Source organism: Chlamydotis macqueenii, chromosome 6 (assembly GCF_036417535.1).
Source record: "Chlamydotis macqueenii isolate bChlMac1 chromosome 6, bChlMac1.mat, whole genome shotgun sequence".
Taxonomy (NCBI): Eukaryota; Metazoa; Chordata; class Aves; order Otidiformes; family Otididae; genus Chlamydotis; species Chlamydotis macqueenii.
Window position 1 is genome coordinate 18485238 of NC_141561.1, and position 20057 is coordinate 18505294.

The 20057-nt window shown below is 38.6% G+C and overlaps 1 protein-coding gene across 1 annotated transcript in view; it reads left to right on the top strand.

The window, feature by feature from the left end:
- The first annotated feature begins 757 nt into the window (after positions 1–757).
- Positions 758–20057, top strand: part of PSMD14 (proteasome 26S subunit, non-ATPase 14) — a 48881-nt gene continuing 29581 nt past the window's right edge. Inside the window, exons 1-3 of the mRNA XM_086750941.1 lie at positions 758–917; positions 6015–6102; positions 9092–9143. Coding sequence (XP_086607067.1) covers positions 9096–9143 — 48 coding nt within the window. The 5' untranslated portion in view covers positions 758–917; positions 6015–6102; positions 9092–9095. The remainder of the gene's footprint in view (positions 918–6014; positions 6103–9091; positions 9144–20057) is intronic.

Genomic DNA, 20057 nt, shown 5'->3' on the forward strand with positions numbered 1-20057 from the left:
CTTGTCTTCTTTATACCGCAAAAATTTTCAGTCTTTTCCATTCATGCTTATGCTGTTTTTATACATATGACCATCTTTATTACTCTTCTCTAAATCCTCTTATTTTCTGTAATACTGTTTTTGTGGTAGTTCCTAATTCAGTCGATTGACTCCAATTCAGTCCTAATTGACTTGATGACTTGGTTCTTCTGCCATCCTATTGTCTAGTTATTTGAACCGCAATCCAGCTGCAATTCTGAGCTATGGACACAGCATTTTACAGCAAAGCAGTTTAAGCGGTTCAGCCTGTGTCACTTTGGGACCCCGTCCCTTTGAAGATCTCTGCTCCCAAAAGCTCCGAGTAACTGTGACAGCTACACATTTGTTACTGCACAATCTCGAAAGGACAATGGACAACGCGGGTGCGAGCACAGCGTCCCGCTGCCTCAGGGGCTTCTGAGGCCCCTTCTCACTACTGCCGCCAGGCTCTCAGTGGCCTCTGGCGCAGGCCGGCCACAATTCGCCCTCTCGTCTCGCCGGTCCTGGGGCCAGCCTGCACAGCAGCGCCGTAGACCGCTGCGGCCACCTGCGGCCTACGCGCCCCCGTGACGAGCGGGAGAGGCCTCCTTTCTGGCTCCGCCTCCCAGAGGAAGGCCGACGGTTTAACGGCCGCGGTTGCCCCCGAGCGCGAGTGCCAAGCGCGGGCCCGCCGGCGGCACGCGCCGTTGCCAGGCGGGCTGCGTTGCCACGGCTCCCAGCACCCCCCCCACCCCCCACCCTCCCCGCTTCCTGGGCGGCGAGACCGGAAGCCCCCGCCGCGTGCCCTTTGAACCGGGAAGTCCTTGCGGAGGCCTGGGCGGACTCGGTTTGAATGAAATCCGGCTGATTCACGGCGGCTGGGGCCGAGGCGGCGCGGCCGGGGCGAGCTCAGTGCGGAGGTGAGGGCCCGGCGGGGCGGGCGTCCTCGTCACGGGGATACTCGGGGGCCTGGCGCGGTCCGTTGGGGCCTCGCTGCGGCGTGGGGCGGCGGCGGGAATGGGGCCCGCGGGAGTGGGCCCGAGCTCCGCGTAGGGTGGCGGGAGGGGCGACGAGGCAGGTCTGAGAGCCCGGGAGCAGTTTTCTCTCCTCAGGGAACCGGCCCGGGTGAGGAACACGCTGGGTCCCGTGGAATGCACGGTGCGTGCTCGCGTTTGTGCTGGTTGCGCCCGAAGAAAGTTTGGCCGCTTTCGGGCGGCGGCGGTGCCGGGGCGGGGTGGCTGTAACCGGGCGGAGCGAGGCGTCCGGGCCCTGGGGAGCGGCGTGGGGCCGGGGGGGCCCTGCCGCTGGAGCGGGCCGCCTGCGCCTCGGCGCCTCCCCGGCCCAGGGCGGCTGTGCCTCCTTTCCGGGCCGGGGCAGCTGTCGGATTTGGCTCGGCAGCGCCTGGGTCGCAGCCGCTGGCCGGTGTCTCGGGGCGCCGAGAGTCGCGGGCGGTGCCTCCGAGGGCGAGGTTGTTTGCGGGCAGCGGCAGTCCGTCTGTTTCCCTTCAGAAGAGTTTCACGGGTTGGAACGCTGCTGCTTCTGGAGTGAAGCAGTGCGACGCTCCCCTGCACTGTTCGGCTGGAGTTACGGAGCGGTGGGGAAGCGAGGGCAAAGCCCGGAGTACATGAAGGAGAGGAAATCTTTTAATCTGTGACAGGAAAGGTGAAGCAGAATTAAGTGAAAATGAGCTAAAATCAAAACTAACAGTGCTGCTTTTAGTATGCAGCAGACTGAAGTATCGTTTTCAGAACAAATTTATGTGGTATAGTTGGATACTTGTAAACAGTTGACAAATCTCAGTGTGTGCTGATGTCATCTCTTGAAGTTGTGCTTGTTTCCAGTACACTGTGGAAAACCAGAAAAACAACAAGGATTGAGGTTGACTTTAAACCAAAAAGTTTTATGCAAATGTATTTGAAAGCTGTATATAGCTGAAAAGGTACTAGGCAAGCTGAAAAGTCTGACAGGTTTGTAAGTTTAATACTTAAAGCTTTCACTCCTTGTGAATCCAAGCTGTACTGTATGCCCTGGATATAGGGAGTACACTTGGAAGAAGATTCTGCTGAGAAGAGCAATGTTTGTGAGCTTGTGTTATGGAAACAAGGAAATGATCTGTGTTTGTGAAGAAATGCAGACATTGGCTTGCAAATAAATTGCTTCTGAGTCACTTAGTTTTACCCATAGTGTAACGGAAAATTTGTGTTCCATCAGCTGCTATAACATGCCATGCAAAGGATGTTAATTTGATACCTGTGGTTAAGGAAATGAAAAGTTAGAGCATACTTCAAAGTTAACATTAAATAATAGAAAAAAAAATAGTTTGTAAAATTTCTTGGAAGTGATTCAACCTTGATAGGCATTATGAAGTGTGTACTAATAGTAGCTACAATTGTGTCTTAATATCTAGGATGATGGGAAAGGACAGGTGGGTAGGATACCTTGAATAGTAGAAAACCTGTGTGTTGAGTACTTTCTGGAGTTGGTGGTGGGGGACTGTTCCACAGTGGTTGTGTGCCTAGCCCCTCTTCTGCAGATTTTGGAGAAGCTCGTTACTTGACGTATAGCAAAAAATTAAAGTTACTTTTGTGGGTTTCTGTGGTTTTGTGATTGATTAATGAATCTTCCCTTCCTTGTGAGTTTGATGTAGATGTGCTTACGTAGCTTTAGGGTAGTCTGCCTGCATCTGGATTACTTCAGTAACTCCAGCTCAGCATTGAATGTGGTAGAATTAGGTTCACTGTGCTTCTCAAAATCAAAAAGCAGAGTCTGCGAAGCTAACCTGCCTGCCTTCTAGTCCAACTCAGGTCTGTTGAGATTCGGGTCTATACAGTTCAGAAACGTCAGGTTTACAGACCTGAGCACAGTATGGAAGAAAAATAATCATGTAGCTCTGGACGTGCAGTACTGAGACTTCATTAATTCATGGCATAGTTAATGTTTAGCTTTAATTAACAGATTACTGAGAATTGATGGTAATTTTCTTTTTCCTCTGTTTTCACACAAGATGTGCAGGAAGATAGACATCCTGCCCTTATTACATTTGAAGTCTCTGTTGTGGTTAGTTTCTTTCATTCAGTGTTTGGTGATTCTTACCTGCAGTGTTATTTTCTTTTGTTCTTGTTGAAATAATGTTTCTCTGCAAGATGTAATTCCTCAAATAATTTACCTTTGTAGCTGTTTATCAGCCCTAGTAAAGCTGAAGTTGTTACAGTTGCAGTAAAACCCTTAAACTGCTTTTTAGTTGTTCTTAATAACATGTTAATCCATCTGCTATATGTGGAACTTCTCAATAGGAGATCTGGAAGTGCTTATACGAAGCTTAGTATGTAGTCTCAGGTGGAGAAACCGAGTTATGAAAGATGAAATTATTTGCATGGAGTCACTCAGTGTACAAATTGCAAAGTGTGGAGTAAATTGCTGTGACCTGAGTCTAACCTGATACTCTCTCCACTGATAGAGCAGTTTAGTAGCCAGTGTTTTCTCTTTCATATATGTATATGTTGAAGCTAATTTTTTCTTTTTTTTTTACTAACTCAAAAGTTGTCAGCCCAGGAGAACCCTCTTTTGTTGAGGGATTGCATCATGGAGTGTTAATGCTAGATAAAAATTGTGCAGTGTAGTGTGAAACTCATGTGTCTCATGCAAAAAGACACAGTAATTTAAGATTGTGTTTCAAATTGATTTCAAAATACGTGCTGAAACATGCCAAGTATGAGCACAGTAACTATTGGTTTATGCCTCTATGTATATACACATTTGACATAATGCATTTATATAGTTTCATCCCTAAGGAAAAACGTTTTCATTATTAAAAGTTGGCATTAAAGTGACTTGAAATTAGTAACCAAAAACTGAATGGTGAACCAGATCTCTCCAAATGCACAACTCTTGCCAACTATTACAGTTATCTAAAAGTAGTATTATGAACAAATATTAGAGATAGATTAAAAAAAAAAGCTATTCTTTTATTTAAAAAAAAAATTGTTTTCAGATGAGTTTTGAGATGCTCTATGTATACTTCCACTGCATTATTAATAACCATGGAATTTTCCCTTTTGAAGCCAGGACGGTTAAAAGAAAATTGCAACAATGGAGGTCTGAGGTTTTAAAATACGTTCTATGACCAAGGTCTTTTAGCTGAGGTGTTTCGCTATTGGACATACACAAGCAGAGAAGCTACTTTACTTTTTTTAAGCTGTCAGTGGCCACGTTGATCTCAATGATGAGTGCATATCATCCAAATCCTGCAGTGCAGCAAAATGCAAGTTTATTATGATTATAACTGGCTTTCTGCGATTTTCTGATAAGGAACTGTTTGATACATGTGCTCTTCCTTAAGACTTCACTTTAGACAATTACTGATAACTCTTCCTTACAAACAGAAGGAAATATTACCAAAATACCTTTTTCTGACTTTGGAAGGAAAGGAGGCGAGACTTCTGTGAACTATTTGTTTGCTTTTCTGTGGGTTTTTTTTTTTTGTGGGTATATATCTCTAAGTATATGTGTATGTGTCTATAGGGGGAAAAAAACCCAAGTAAGCGTATAATCAAAACTAGCCTTTTGCAGTAGAGAGGGGAAAGATCTTCAACTATAGTTTACCATGTTGTGTGCCTCCCCCAGGGAACCGACTCAGCTCAGAGATCTGTTTCTTTGATATCCTTGTAGGAAGTGAGGAAGGGAAGACAAGACCCCTGGGCAGACAGCTAGCTAGAAGTGAATTGGGTTGTGACTCTAAGGCCTGTCTGTGAACTGGCTGCAGTTCTGTTGCAGCCTGTGCTACTATAACTGCTGGCTGTTGTCGTCCTGTCCCCTCTGATCTCTCCTGGATCATCTCCTTGTGCAAAGCTGGCAGAAATGTAGCAACTCTTCTCTTCATGGTGGAATTCCACACCAGCCTGTCAGCACTGAGAAACTCTGATATGTTCTTTCTCCTCTAACTTTTCGACGATTAACACATCTTCCTTTGCTCTTATACTTTGAGGTGAGGTTCAGAATGGTCTTTAAGTGAACTCGGTTACTAAAAAATACCCAAACCAAAACCTAAAGACATTCTTTGGGCAGCTTTAGATTAACGAGTGATTTGACATACATTTCTTCTGGAGTCTGGATTAGTTTTGGAAGCAAATAGCTCTTCCAAGGCCTCTTTTTCTGTTATGCCAAGACAACTGTTTCTGGAATGCAGTGTGAATCCTCTCAGAGAAGTCAACAGGGTTCAAAACATTTTTGTTAGCCTATCTAGTTTACTGCAAGGCTGCACAAATGGCTGTCCTGGCAATACTGGGAAAGCAGCTAGCATCAAGTTGGTAAGCAGCAGCAGTTTCCCCACTGCTCCTTATGTTAACATTGACATTGGAAAAAAAAAAAAAAAGTCTGTCAAATTATGGCCACAGGTAATTTCACAGTTCTGTTTTAAAACACTGCACTAAACATGATTGAGTGGATACAATTAGTGGGCAGTGTTCTCTGAGAGAAGGATAACGTGACTTTTAACTCCTAAACCAAAGGTGAAGCAGCCTTTCTCAGCCTGAGTTCAGGCAAACCTAAAAGGCTCCGTGACTTTGCAGTCACACCAACTGCTCCTGCAGAAAGCAAAAAGAATACTCTCCATACCTGCAGGCTGCTCTTTACCTTTGTGCTTAGGTCATATTAGCTACAGTAAAGTTCTTCTGAAATAGTAATAAAGGACCATTTAAATCTTCAATTTCTAACAGCATTTTTAATTATTGTTTAGCTATAAGTTGCTGAAATGGATTATTTAAATACTCGTCCATGTAATTTTGAGGAGCTTAGAAACTTCTTTTAGTGTTACGGATGCTTGGTTAAGACATAGCATGTACCGCTTCCAGGGATTATATGGTACAAGCCAAAAAAAAAAAAGTGGGTTTTGGGTTATTCTTCAATGGTGCTTTGTCCTTTTGTAGGTCATCAATGTAACAGTTCTTTTTACATGTGCTGCTGTTTCTAAATTTTACTGATTTTTCTGCCCTTCTCCTCCTTTCTATTTCCTTCTGCAGCAGAGAAACCTACTGGCATCATCTTTAGAGTCAAAAAGTGAGAGCTGCTGCTGAATTTGTTCTGTGATCACCTCTTGCTGAGCACCAGGTTAGAAATGTGTATTTGCTTTATTTGTAAATGCTTAAGTTATCTTAATTAAGGTCTAAAAAATTCTCTCAAGCTGTTCTAAAGTTTAGAAAAGCATTATTTCATAGATTGGATTAGTGACCAAAATAATATTTGGGCACAGTGGATTACCAAAAATTAAAATTGGTTTTAATTTGGATCACTAACCTAAATTATTCAGATGTTTATACAGAGTAAACAAATACATTTAGGTCTAAATATACTATAACCTACTAAAACAACTTCAGTTACAAATAAGAAAGTAAAGGATTAGTTACCAAAAGTCTAACCAGAGTCAAGCCATGGAGCTAGTGAAGTAATTTGCAGTGCACCTAGAACTGGTTTGTGCAGAGATTTTTCTCTCTGTGATACTGTCTTGAGAATCTGAACATCTTCAGTTCCGTGGCTAGTCTGTGATAGTTAGGTGGGAAATACTAAATCCCTCCAGTTCAGTAAGACAATGAGATTTTATTGTTCCAAACCCTGGAAAGTTATGCTGATAAATAATCAGTTTGTATAACTAATTAGTCTAATACAACTTTAATACTGCAAAATATTCTTCTATAAATGATGCACTATTCTATTGGGTTAGAAAATGGAATAAGATGTGTAAATAAAACATAAATTAACTAGAAATAACTACTTCTTCTCAATTGTGAAAGTGGAATGTAAGTGGGTATAAGATTTGTTATTCAATATTATTTCTTAAATGTACATAGGTGGTACACCTCATCAGCTTATGGAAGTTGCTGTAGTTGTAGGAAAGACCAGTTTAATAGTAACCATAAAGCTTTTCTTAAAGTTTCTTAAAAATAAACGTACAACCATGATTGATTAAAGTGATAATTTTAGTAGGTTAAATCTACTTCTCAGTTACTCTTCAGCCCTCGTTAGTGTCATGAAAGATGAATCATAGTGAATTTCAATGGAGGAGTATCTACCACATAGGGGTAAAATGAAACGTAGTTGGCGTTAATTTGTACTCCTGAGTGTTTTGTTGAAGCCATTTACCATGTACTTACATAATAGCTTTAAACAGCAACTTAACCTTTCCATGGAAATCCTACAACTTGATTTGGAATTCATTGTAGTTCAAGATAGAAAAGTATGTACACTTTGCATGCAGCTTTTGCCTGTAATAAAGAAGCTTAGTTTCAATGACTCTCTGAAAAGAAAAGCATAACCATTGACCCTTTAATAAACTCCTTTTTAATTTATACAGTGCCAAGGTAGCTTTAAGAAAGTACTTATTGTTTGTTGAGTCTGCAGTTGTTGGGTTTGCATGTTCTACAAAACCAAGGGAGTGAATCAGATGAAGCGAAATGGTTTGCTAGTGCATTGAACTAGGAAAGTGAAATTAGCAAATAGAGCAAGTGTTATTGATCCATGTGTCTTAGATATTGTTGTTTGAAATGGGTGAGATTCCATACATGATTAAAGTAGGAGTTAGATAATCTTGTCTAGTGGTAGGTTCTAATACTGCCTCTTTGTGTGTTAACAAGAAACTTAAAATACTTGTTTTAAACTTAAACTGAAATAAAGCCTGTTAATATCTAGCCAGTGAAAATATTAGCAAATTCAGGAAGAATAATGAGATTACACTTGCCTTCAACATAAAGACTTTTAATATACAAAGCAAATTTATTTTTCATGGTAATGTCAAAGTTGGTTTGCATAATTAATTTTAAAAGAAGATTCTTGAATTAGTGTTGTTAATGCAGTCTGTTGAAATTATGTGTATAATTCTGTTATGTGTAATGTAATGTAACATGCATTTGGAGGATGAATGTATTTTGAAAATATCATTACTTGCTGTTCTCAGTTGCTCTTATATCATCTGAACAGACTGTTGTGTTGTATTGAAACTTGTGCGATTAAGATAATAATTTATCATGCATTACTTTTTATCTTCTATTTTACAAATATAATAAGCTAGTAAAATTTACTAATTTCTGTAAGCCTTGGAAATGGCTTGATTTGCTGAAAGCAGCAGTTTAAAAAGTAATAGTCAGGAGCTTTTGTTTAGTTTGTGTTTTGTTGTATGAAGCTAAGAAGTTGAAAAAGCCAAGTAAGCAAGATAAAGGTCTGTTACAGCTGGGATGGAACCCTTACTTAGAGATCCACAATTAAGTAGTGGACTGCTTTTCAACAACAGAAAGTGAATAAACTGCAGACAAATAAATATCAGTTTAATTCTTTTAGTTGGGCATCTTAACAGTTCTTATTCCGGGAGATCACTCCTTTGAAAGTTGGAAGATAAAAAGATTCCCCCCGCCCCGAGTAACAAGTTAGTTGCATTGATTGAAATAATCTTGCACTAAAGCAATGGCTCATGCAACACTGGAAATGTATTAAATGACTGTACTGTCACTAGTGTTCTAACTATACACACACTAAATGTTTGCTTTACAGTATTTCTTTTAGTATAATGAGTTCATTAAAAAAAAGCTCTTGATGCTAATTCAGAGATCCATAATCTGCTCAGTGTCTTTCACATGTAGTTTGATGATAACTGACAAGCTGTAAGTTAATTAGCACAGAACTTACTAATGAGGATGCTAAAATCCTTACTTTCACATTTTTATTGATGCTTTCTGAAGAAATAGGAGTAAACTTGATTGTATATCTAACAAGTTTTAGGCGCTTCCTGGATGTAGGTGCTGTTCTTAAGCAACAAAAATCCCCCAGTTAATTGAATGATAGGAAAGTTTTGAAAAGTTTGACAAGAGTGCTCATCGTCAGAAATGGGGATAACCCGAAACCAAAGCACTAAAACAAGGTCTGTTAATTAGCATGGAAGACAGCTTCTTGAATTAATATGTGGTGTTAATTAACAGGAAGTCTGATGTTGTGTTGTAATTACCACCAATATTTTTGACATACTGAGTGACTGAAGGTGAGTTATATAGATAGCAATTTAGTAAACACTTCAGAGCTTGGGAACATTTTTCCTTTGTTTCTATTTTTCTAGAAATATGGATAGACTTCTGCGACTTGGAGGAGGTATGCCTGGGCTGGGACAGGTTAGTATATAGCTTGTCAATATATTCTCTTTAATATTAACCAATTCTGGAATATTTCTTTTATTATATTTTAAAACAACTTAAACCCCAGAGTTCATAGTAATAATGTCTGACTCTAGAGACGCTATATAAGTGCATGCGAAACATTGTTATAGCTTGACTGTATTTTTTTTTGTCATTATGAACTCTTGTTTTAGCACTGAATTTACAGAATGTTTATAAACCTTTAATTTGGTGTCTGAACATTTTAAAGTTTGGATTGCAAAGCATTTGAAATGCAGAATAAAAGTAAAAAAAATGAATTTCGAATCATACAGATTTTCAGAACATGAAGATTGTTCTAAATGGCTGAGCATACCCACTTGCTCCTTCATAAATGATAGATTTTAGTCCTTGGATCACATTGTGATGGGCATTATAAGATACTGAAGTACCTGTACATTTCAGGAGGTAATGCGAGTTGAATTTATCACTTTCAGGTAGTAGTACCTACCTGTCTGTGTATTTTATTGTATTTTATCTTGTTCACTGTTGTCCTAATTTCTATAACTCCACTCACAGCAAAAAGGCCTCCCTGACAGCTGTTCTGTTCCAGTGGGAGACCTACACACCTTGTATGGCTTCTCCTACCACTAGGTGTAATTTCCTTTTGTAGTCTTGGCTGCCTGCAGTAGCTGACCTTTCTCTGCTTTCCTCATCTGCCTCCAGGGCTCTGTTCTAGTCGAGAATCCAGACTCCTGTTCTGGAGGAATCTGTTCCATTTGTCTTAAGCTTCATGATGTGTGTGTTAGTTTGCTTCTGGGATGATTGAAATTGTTAAGCACACAGCTTCTTTTGGTTGTATGTAGTGTGTTTGTGTCCAGTATAACTAGGAGAGGAGTGGTTGAAGCATTTGGTGAAACATTCTAAGCTGATTTACAGCCTCTAGGTGTTTTGCCAAATAAGCTGTAACTTTTGATGCATATTTTTTCCTTTTTATAGCTAAAATTCTATTCACGCTCTTAGTGAATTTTCAAGCAGCACTCAGTTATTTTTAGTTTCACTTTCTTAAACAGTTATTTCTCTTGTTCTTCTGAGCTGCCAGCCTGCTTCATGACTCTTCATTTTTTTTTAACATCTGTGCAATCTAATCACTCAAGCTTTCACTTCTTAGTCCTCTCTGAACTTGACGCATATCAAAGCTGTTTTTCAAATTTACAGTTAACTCTCTACTGCTTGCTGAATTTCTCAGCTTTAACTTAAAGCTTGCTAGAAAATTGTGGCAGACAATAGAACTTAACATTCAGAAGAAGCTCGCTGAACTCCTCTGGCAGCTTTGGCCTACAAAGCTGCTCTGTGTTTGTTTAGATATGGAATTGTCTCTTCAATGAATTGCTGAGTATGTGTTGGATTAAAAAAAAAAGCAGAAAACTGAATTGCTCTTTATGCAAGTTGCTGCTTGCATCAGATATCTTGACTACTTTTGTAGTCTTTTGGTTTATTGAATCAGCAGGAAGGCTTTTCAAAAAGAATAATTTAATGTCCTTAAAATACGATGTTTCAGCGGACCGCCAAAAATCACTTCTGTTCTGAGTATTGATTGATAATTGAGAGATAATCCAGAGTGAATCAGATGGCTTTGAGGTGGAAGAGAGAAGTGGAGTATTTCTTGGATATACTTTCCTGCTAGAGAGTAAACAAAGTTATTAAATTCATTTGCATGAAAGTGTTTTAAACAACTGTACATAGCTTTTTGTTTTGCTTATTGCTGTGTCACAGTTGTTCTGTCTTTGAAGGTATTGCTTTTAAGGTTGAACATAGTAAAAACATCTGTGACTGAGTCATTCTTACTAATGTTTGAATCATCTATGTGTGAGTCTCGTAGAAAAAGAGAAGCATTTTCAAAGTAATTTTATAACACAATTTGAGGATTTTTTTTTTGCTTATAGCTAGGGTTTTGCTTAGCAAGATGACTGCATCACGTAAGGTCTGCTAACAGTCAGTTTGATTTGCTTTGTGACATTTTCAAGTAGCAGCAAATGCTTGGTCAGCGCAGTTGTTATTTGATCTTTGCTAAGGAATTCTTTCTCATTGACTTGCCTTACCTTCTTGAACAGCAGTTCTTGGGCTCTTTCCCTTTGGTTAAACCACCTCTTCTGATTATTATCTTGTTTGGGGTTGTTTGTTTTTCTTCATTTCCAAACTCAAATATGTTATCCCAAGTGCTCTTTGGATTAATGTTTTTACAACTTTCTTTTCAAGTTTTTTTTTGGTGTCTTGTATTCCACTTGAAAACTGCTTTCAGTGAATTCATGGTTCTTTTATTTTCTTACTACTTGCTTCCTCAGCATGCTGTTGAGTGGCTGATTGGCCTTCAATGTTGAGTTGTCCAGAGGTGGTGAGTGCTGAATTCCATCGACCCTAAGCCTGTCTTCATATGGCTAATAAACCAATCTTCAAGGAAGTGATCTTAAAGTGATATTTCAACAATAAAGTTTCCCTCCAGTGGCTTAGAAATTTTGAGCCATTTCTTCTCTCTTAGTCTTAGATGGACAAAGGACTGTCTTCATGGGGCAGTAGGTGGACAAGAGAGGAGGGAAGAGAATCTGATAGTTTTTGTGCCACCTACAGTACTTTCTGACAGTGAACTTGGTCATTAAGTTTGTGTTCTTTGCATGGGAAGATAACTGGTTTTAGTTTTGAATTTGACATAATAAATAAGACCACCTTTGCACCACTGTGTCATGCAGAAATTGTTTGTCTTACATGTCTGGTACTGTAGACATTTGAATTCCTGCTTGCATCATATACACATAAGGAGGAGTGATTGAAGCTTTTTTAAAAAGATGGGGGCACAGCACGGGGGGGACAGTTAAAGTTTTGAGTGTTGTGTTGTCCCAAACAAAATACTTATTACTTTAACTTCCCTTCTGTAGTTCATAGGAGTTCAGATTTTGGCAATACCCTTGTTTTCCTTCTTATATGGTCTCCTCTCTTCCTCCTCCTTCCTGTTTCTCCCAGTTCATCCTCCTGGAATACTGCCTACCACAGAATTTCGCTAGTGATTTAGTACTTTACTTTGCATTGTACATTTGCTGCAGACAAATTAACAGGCTTTGTGGGGTACGTAAAAGCATTCTACTTATGTAGCAGGCAGCAATTTGGAGCAACACTCCTGTTCATTTTGTACACTGAGCTATTGTTTTCTAGTGAAATCAGTTCCACATATGCCTCTATTAGGCAGTCCTACTGGGTACCGTTTAAGAGTGAGCAAATCAAGTGCATTTTTAGCAGAGCACTCTCTCACACCAACACTTTCAGAACAATAATCCAAGCTGTGCAAGTTCTTATCCATGCTGACGCTTCCTCTCTATTTTTCTGAATCCAGATGTGATAGAAAACAGTGAAATAATTATACTTTTAAAAAATACTGTTAAAATAATTTTTCATTATTTAATGAATTTTTGAAGATATTAATTTACATTGCTCTGTTGGTGCAGACAACTGTTCTAGTGCAATAAATGGAAAAGAAAACTGATTCTGTATTTCTGAATTAACGTATTTGATGGCTATGGGGAAGGGAAAAATCTAAATGGGAGTGGAGGGAGAGACAGAAGTGACCCATGTCTTTTAAGGAGTGTTTACACCTTGACTTGGAATACAGAAAATGAAAGTGCAGATAACTATTTTATTTTAATAATGGACTTGCCAATTAGCCATCAAGTGCTTCCATCTGTGAAATAGTTGATCAGATGGGTTAGCTGGGATGTTTCCAGATTAGGGCATTGTAAATGGCACTTGAAAACTGTCACTTTGATTATGAGGTTTCAAACATTGCACTGCTTGGTGCTGTGGAACCTTTTTCTCTCATATTATCATGGTTTTTTAGAACATGCTGATCCCATTTAGTAAATCTATGGCACTGTGGGAACTTGGGAGACCTGCCACTGATCTAAAGTTCTGTTTCATTTGCTGATCTAGCCAGGATGGTTATTAGAAAAGAGCACTACTGGCTCAGTATTCTGCGGGACTTCAGAATAAGAGTTGGTAAAATAAGAGTAAATGATGTGTTCTAGCTGGCTAATCTGCATGCTAAGATTCCCTGTAGGGTGGAGGGAACCCAACAAAACCAAACTCTTGCTGCCCCCCCCCCCCGCCCCCCCCCAACAAACAAACAAACAAACCCACAACAAACTTGAAAACCAAAACAAACCCTAACAGCCCTATTCCTGCCCCACCTCAAAAAACAAACAAAAACACCACAAAACAAACAAACAAACAAACAAAACAAAACCCAAACCTGAAAATCCAACCAGGAAAAAAAACCCAACACCTTAATATTTTAATGAAAATTGTTTTGGTTAATTGATTCTTGAAACAGGTTGTATTTTAGTTTGAAGGGTGCAAATGTTTTGTATTTAATGTAATTAAGTGTATTTTTCCTTTGGAAAGCTGCAGAGTGTTTTGGTATCTTGGTGTCTGTTACACCTGCATGCCTTTTTCCTTCCTGTGTCTCCTGGGTGTATATGCTTTGTGTGGTTTGAATTGTGGTGATACACTATTGTCTGCTTCTCACACATTTGAAGCTTTTGAGAATACTCTGCCAGGGGAATAAATCTGAATTAAAGCTCTTAAAATAGTGCATCATTTCTGTACCATTGCTTCTAAGATGTTTTCTAGTCAAGATATTTTCTAGTCAAGTTCTCAAGTACTAAGAATGTTAATATTTCTAGAATTCAAATTGAGATGGTATACAATTTGGGTATTTTTTTCCCCAGAAACTATCAACCCTTTTAAAGAACAGAAAAAAATTCTCAGTGCCAAACATTTTTTCATCCATTAAAACCATCCAACATCAACTCCCATTAAAGGTTCAAAAGGCTTAATTGATCGCCTATGATATTGCCTGTAGGAAGTCTCAGTGTCAGCTTATGTATCCAGAATATTTTATTTTAAGGAGAAAAACCACCTTAGGTATAGTAGAATCATAGAATGGCTTGAATTGGAAGAGACCTTAAAGATCATTTAGTTCCAACACTTTTCCCCTGGGCAGGGACACCTTCCACTAGACCGGGTCACGCAAAGCCCCATTTAACCTGGCCTTGAACACTTCCAGGGATGGGGTATCCACAACTTCTCTGGGCAACCTTTTCCAGTGCCTCACCACCCTTTTTTCTTTATATCTGACCTAAATCTACCCTCTTTCATTTTAAAGCCGTTCCCCTTTGTCTTATCACAAGTCCCTCCCCAGTTTTCTTGTAGGCCCCCTTTAGGTACGGGAAGGCTGCTATAAGGTCTCCCCGGAGCCTTCTCTTCTCCAGGTTGAGCAGCCTGAGCTCTCAGCCTGTCCTCGCAGGAGAGGTGCTCCAGCCCTCTTATCATCTTTGTGGCCCTCCTCTGGATCCTCTCCAACAGTCCATGTCCTTCTTATATTTGCGGCTCCAGTAATGGACACAGTACTCCAGGTGGGGTCTCATGAGAGCATGGCGTAGAGGGGGAGAATTGCCTCTCTTGGCCTGCTGGTCATGCTGCTTCTGTTGCAGCCCAGGATACAGTTGGGTTAATGAAAAACAAACAAACAAAAAACTCCACAAAAATTCCACAATAAAAAAAAAAAAGCACAGTAAACTGTGCTGGTTTAGTTTCATTGACTGGGATGAGTATTTCACTGTATTGCTTAGTGTTTTTATACAGGGCTGTTCAATCTGAAGGTTCATATCAAATTTAGGGTACTGGTGTGGCTTGCGTCTGGTTACACTGAGAAGGTGAGAGGTCCATGGCTAGCGTAGGCTTATTTGAAAGTTGGGGATTGCTAGAGGCTGGGTATAGTTTTCCTACATTTGAAACACAATTGAGTGATGATAATGTGATTTATATCCAGAAGTGCTCATGGGAGAGGGAGGGAGAAACATGCTAGAATTGGTTTAGGAACAGTCATATGATTGTACATACAACACAGTATGTACTTTGTGGTATTAAAGCTGCCTTGAAGTGTGATGGGCTGCACTAGAGTCATACCTTATTAATTACAAACAAACATAAAACTAAAAATAACAAAGCTAGTGAGTTGTATCTGAGCATTATCAGTTTCCTCTGATCTACTATTTTCCTATAAACTCTGGAGACCATTTTTAGCTACCTCCTCTTGGCCTCAGATCTTAAACTCTCTTATTTCTAATAATTAGGCAATTAGCTTCTCTCTCCTCAGTTTAATTGCCAGTGTAGTCCAGCTGACTTTCCCCAGAAGAGACAATGGAGCTTGGACAAGGAATGAGTGTAGCCATAATGAGAAAGAACAGGAAAAAAAAAAAGACTAAACAAGAGCAGATATCTTTGTGCCTTTTGCAATACACCTGTTCACTTGTAATATTCCTTTCTGTAAGCAGGAAACAAACCCTTTACAGTGATCAAGTTGAATTTATTTCTCTTAGAAATTGTGTCTTCTTGCTGAAGTCCCATGCTATGAATATTAAGTTGCAATGCTACTATGCAGCACCTCTGAACAAGGGCTCCTCTTCGTGCAGTGTAGAAGGGCTATCTTTGGTTTTGCCTGGAAGTTTTAAGTGTTCTTGTATTAACAGTGGTGTGGTATTTTTGTTTGTTTGTTTGTTTTGAAGTGTTACAAACAACTAACCTTCTAACTAACTATTGCCACCAAGTCTCCCAGTTCACCTGCTTGTTTCCAGAGGACCAGCTCTTCACAACAGAGAGCCTGTGGGAGTATAGAACTCAGTGCATTCTTTTACATATTGAGTAAATCCCTTTTAACGGCTCTGCTGCACAAAGTGTACTTTAGGGTGACTGCAGACAGCACCTGCTGGGGGCTGCCTTGCCTTCTTGGCAGAATTGTGTCTAGAATAAGGTAATTAAAAGTCTACATTAAAGCAAGACTTCTGGAGGCAGAGAAGATCTACAAATGGTGACTTGTTATCTGCCTTGCAGCTCTCATTTCTAAATCCCAATACCTTCTGTAATGGTGATAGGAATAGGTAACAGGTTAGTCCTGGTTTTATTCTGGAGTGAAACTGACCTTTCTATTTTCTGAATTTTCTTTAATCCCCAGTAGCTTGAGATTGTGAAAAATAGTAGTTCTTTTCAAAAACACGTAGAATGTTACTAAGAATTTGTTTTGTGTCCCTGATGTAACGGCTTTTCACTAACCATAATATTGTCATAGAGTCATAGAATGGTTTGGGTTGGAAGGGACCTTTAAAGATCACCTAGTCCAAATTGTCCTTATGTTTGATAATAAGGAATATTAACTGCAGTTATTGCAGCATACCTTCCCTTGATTTTTTGTGTGTCTTAGTGAATGTGTAGATTGTGTGGGGTAAAGGGAGAGGAAACACTAGAACCAGGAAAGATTACACTTAAGCAGCCATTTCATGCAAGAGTTGTGTTGGGAACTTTGCAGAAAGTCTGACTATTGCAAATTGCGTCAAGGTGATATATGTAAGTAACTATATCATGAATACACGTTAATATTGGGTAATAAATTCTTTTTTTTTTCTAATAAAGAATAGTCTTAAGTAGAATGATCTTCTGTAAGGTACCTTGTAGCAAAATAAATTCAACTAGCATCATTTGATGCCAAATCCTGTTAAATATTTTTTTTTTTTCTTAGTAAGCTTTAAGCCTCAGTCTTTGAGGGTATTTTCAATGGTAGTATTGGAAAATGGGAGTACTGGGTTTTTTTTTGTAAAAGACCTTTTAAAATTTTGACAATTTAGGGCAATTAGATGAATAAAACACATTACATTCTACAAGTATATGGGAAATTCTGCATGTGGTCATGTTGGTGGATTACTGTACTTCTTCCATGAAACTGTTAGTAGTGTGAGAGATATTACTGACAGATGGATAGGATGGAAACATAAGCTGAATTTTGTTAGTGGCTTCCTTGCTTTCTTTTTTCTTTCTTTAACTAAGATTCTGGCCAGGTTCTCTGTGGAGTGTCCCAGTGAACTAGAGACTATTTTTGTTTGAAGTTCTGCTTAATTTAAAAGAAACAAAAAACTACAGAAACAAAAACACTAAACAAACAGGAAAGGTAAGTTTTGACTCTGCACTGAAGAGATGTTTGCAAACTGGTGATCCCAACCTATTTAACCCATTGCTCAAAGCTATACCATGTTCGGTGTTCTGTAATTTTCGTTTTTGAAGAGGAGGGGAGATGGGAAACATTATGTATTTCAAATTCATCTATATGGATTTTTATGGATCTGTTGTAAGTGAGTAATATAATGTAAGTTCTGTTGTAAATGTGAACCTGGATAAGCTTTTTTTTAGAAGAGAGGATTTTGTAAAACATAGAGGCAGTTTTTTTTTATCTAAGCTGTTAAGATTTTTTTTTTTTTCAGATATTTTTAATTTAAAGTAGCAATTGATACCATGATATTTCCCTAGTATCTCTACTCCATTTTGGAGTCTGTGAGACTAAACATACTACTACAATTTTTATTTCATCTGACATATGGTGTAACAAGACAATGTGATCCTTTCAGAAATCTAGGCTGTTTGTTGAGACTTATGGTATTTTGTGGTCTATTATGTATGCTTGATTATAATTGGTATAAAAATGGGCCTAAACATACAAACTGTTTAGACATAATGCTAGCTTAAAAATATTATCCTGTTGATGTGGAACTAACTGTAAAATTGTGTGTGTACTAGCTTGAAAACTGCAATAAAATTTCAAATTACTGCTAATTAGTGTGTGATTCACAGTGCGAAGTAATATATTTTTCCCTTTTTATGAACTCTGTCATTATGAACTGGATCATTTTCTCTGTCATGACTGATCATGTTAACTTCCTGTACTGTGGAAAATTCAATACATGGCTTCTGGTGCTTGTCATGACAGTGTTCCAGAACCATTGAGATCTGGGAATATGGCTTACTCTCATCACCACTTCCACTGATGGAATACAAGTTGGTATTTTCTGTAAGTGTATTGTCTCGGTACAGAAAGAATTGCTTCACAGACGCAATCTTGTTTAGATTTTTAGGCTTAGCAATGTGTAAAAAGCACTATGCTGATCTAAGAAATCTTTTATTCTTTATGTCAATATATCATCAGGTTATACCACTTCCTGACAGAGGGTAAGTAGAGAAGAGCAGTGGTACTCTGGTGAACTTTTAAGGTCTTTTTATTATCACTAATACCTCTGCCTCCTCTGGACGCTTGCTCGAGTTTGTGTCCTCTCTGCGGGTAGTCTTCTATAACATTTTTTTTCCTTCGTACCAAGCTATACGCCTGCTGTTGGATTTACCTCCAGGAAATGGAATTTTAGCTCACTTTAAGTGCCTGATCTTTGCATGCATCCTTTAGTATGATAAATTATTTTTTTTGCAATGGTTGTCATTGCATTTATACCCCAGATGCCCGTTCCCCCCGCTGCCTACATAATAAATGTCATGGTTATCTGAAACACTTGTTTTGGAGGAGGTAGAAAAGGAAAGTGAAGAAAAAGTGGAGGGGGTGAATAATTTTTTTTTTTTAATTCAAAAGTAATGCAAGTTTTTTGTCTTGTTCTGTGTTTGGTTTTTTTTTTTTTTAGTTAATCTTTCTCAATTGTCTTTAGATATAACAGCTGAAAATACGTACTGAAAGGGTTAAGTCAGCATGAAAGAATTCATTTCCACTTTAATGACCTAGCCTTGCTGGGTTAGGACGATGGGGAACATGCTTCTGACTTGTACTCCTATTGCCAATTAACACCTCCTATAACAGGTTGCCTCAGCTAGTCATTGAAGCAGAGGCAGTAGAAATAGTTTACATGCAGCTTGTTTTTCACACTAGTTGTTTAATACTCAGAAAATTAAAGTATTAAAAGGTTCTTTTTTACCTTACTGGGAAAGAAATAAACACTAGAGTGGTCAGTGCTTGCTTGTGTGTTCTGTGTTCACATTTAAATTATTTCCAGTTGTAAAAATTAAAAAAAAAAATGTAGTAATGATTGTAGCAGTTCTAGTTTTAGACAGAAATATGTTGCTTGGTGCAATAAAGCTAAGATTTGCTCTGCAGCACTTTAGTTCATTGCCTTTTTTATTACAGTTGCCTCTTCAAAACTGAGTTTCTTTGTTGAGATATGGTATAGCTGTTTCAAAATCATCTTTTGTGGTATTAGCATGACACTAGAGCAGTGTTTAAGATCCTTTTAAACAATAGAAAGTGTCTCCACATGTGGAATATTTCTCAATTGCTTGTGTAATTAATCGAGTTCTATACCTATTTGAATAAACGTAAAATAGTACAAATAAAGAGCAGTGCTCTAAAATGACACTTTAGTTCACATTTAATCAGCAGGTATTTTAATAACATAATAAAATTGGCTAAATAATTGATACCAGTTCACACTAAGAGAAAGGTGGAGTAATATACCTAAAAGTGTTAACAAATTTGCTAAAAGGCCTGAGTAGATAACACTTCAAGGCGTTAGTTTTTATTCTGTTAGAATGGCAAATGCCTTTAACACTTCGTCAACAAGGGCTGCCCAAGTAAAGGGCTGCTTTTTATATTGGATTATCTCTGTAAGTGAAACAAAAATAGTATCATGCGTAATTTACTATTACAATATAATCTTTTTTTCATAACTTCAACATTTTTATTTTTCTACTACAAGTTTTGTTGGAAAAAAATAAGCAAAAATAAAATACTTGTTAATACTGGTAACTTCATTTTATCCATTATTATTGAAATTGGGGCTCTGCCATTATAAGCAAAAACAAAACCAGAGTTTGGTTGGGTTTTACGAGATGGCTGGCTGTCATTTCACTGACTGACAGCATGTATAGTTGATTCAGAAGAAACATCCATTTTCAGTAAGTAGCACAATAACGGTATTTTTTTTAGAACAGCTTTTGAATTTTAATAATGACTGTATTCAGCTTATACATGAATGCTTGGGAAAAAGAATGTTCAATATTCACATC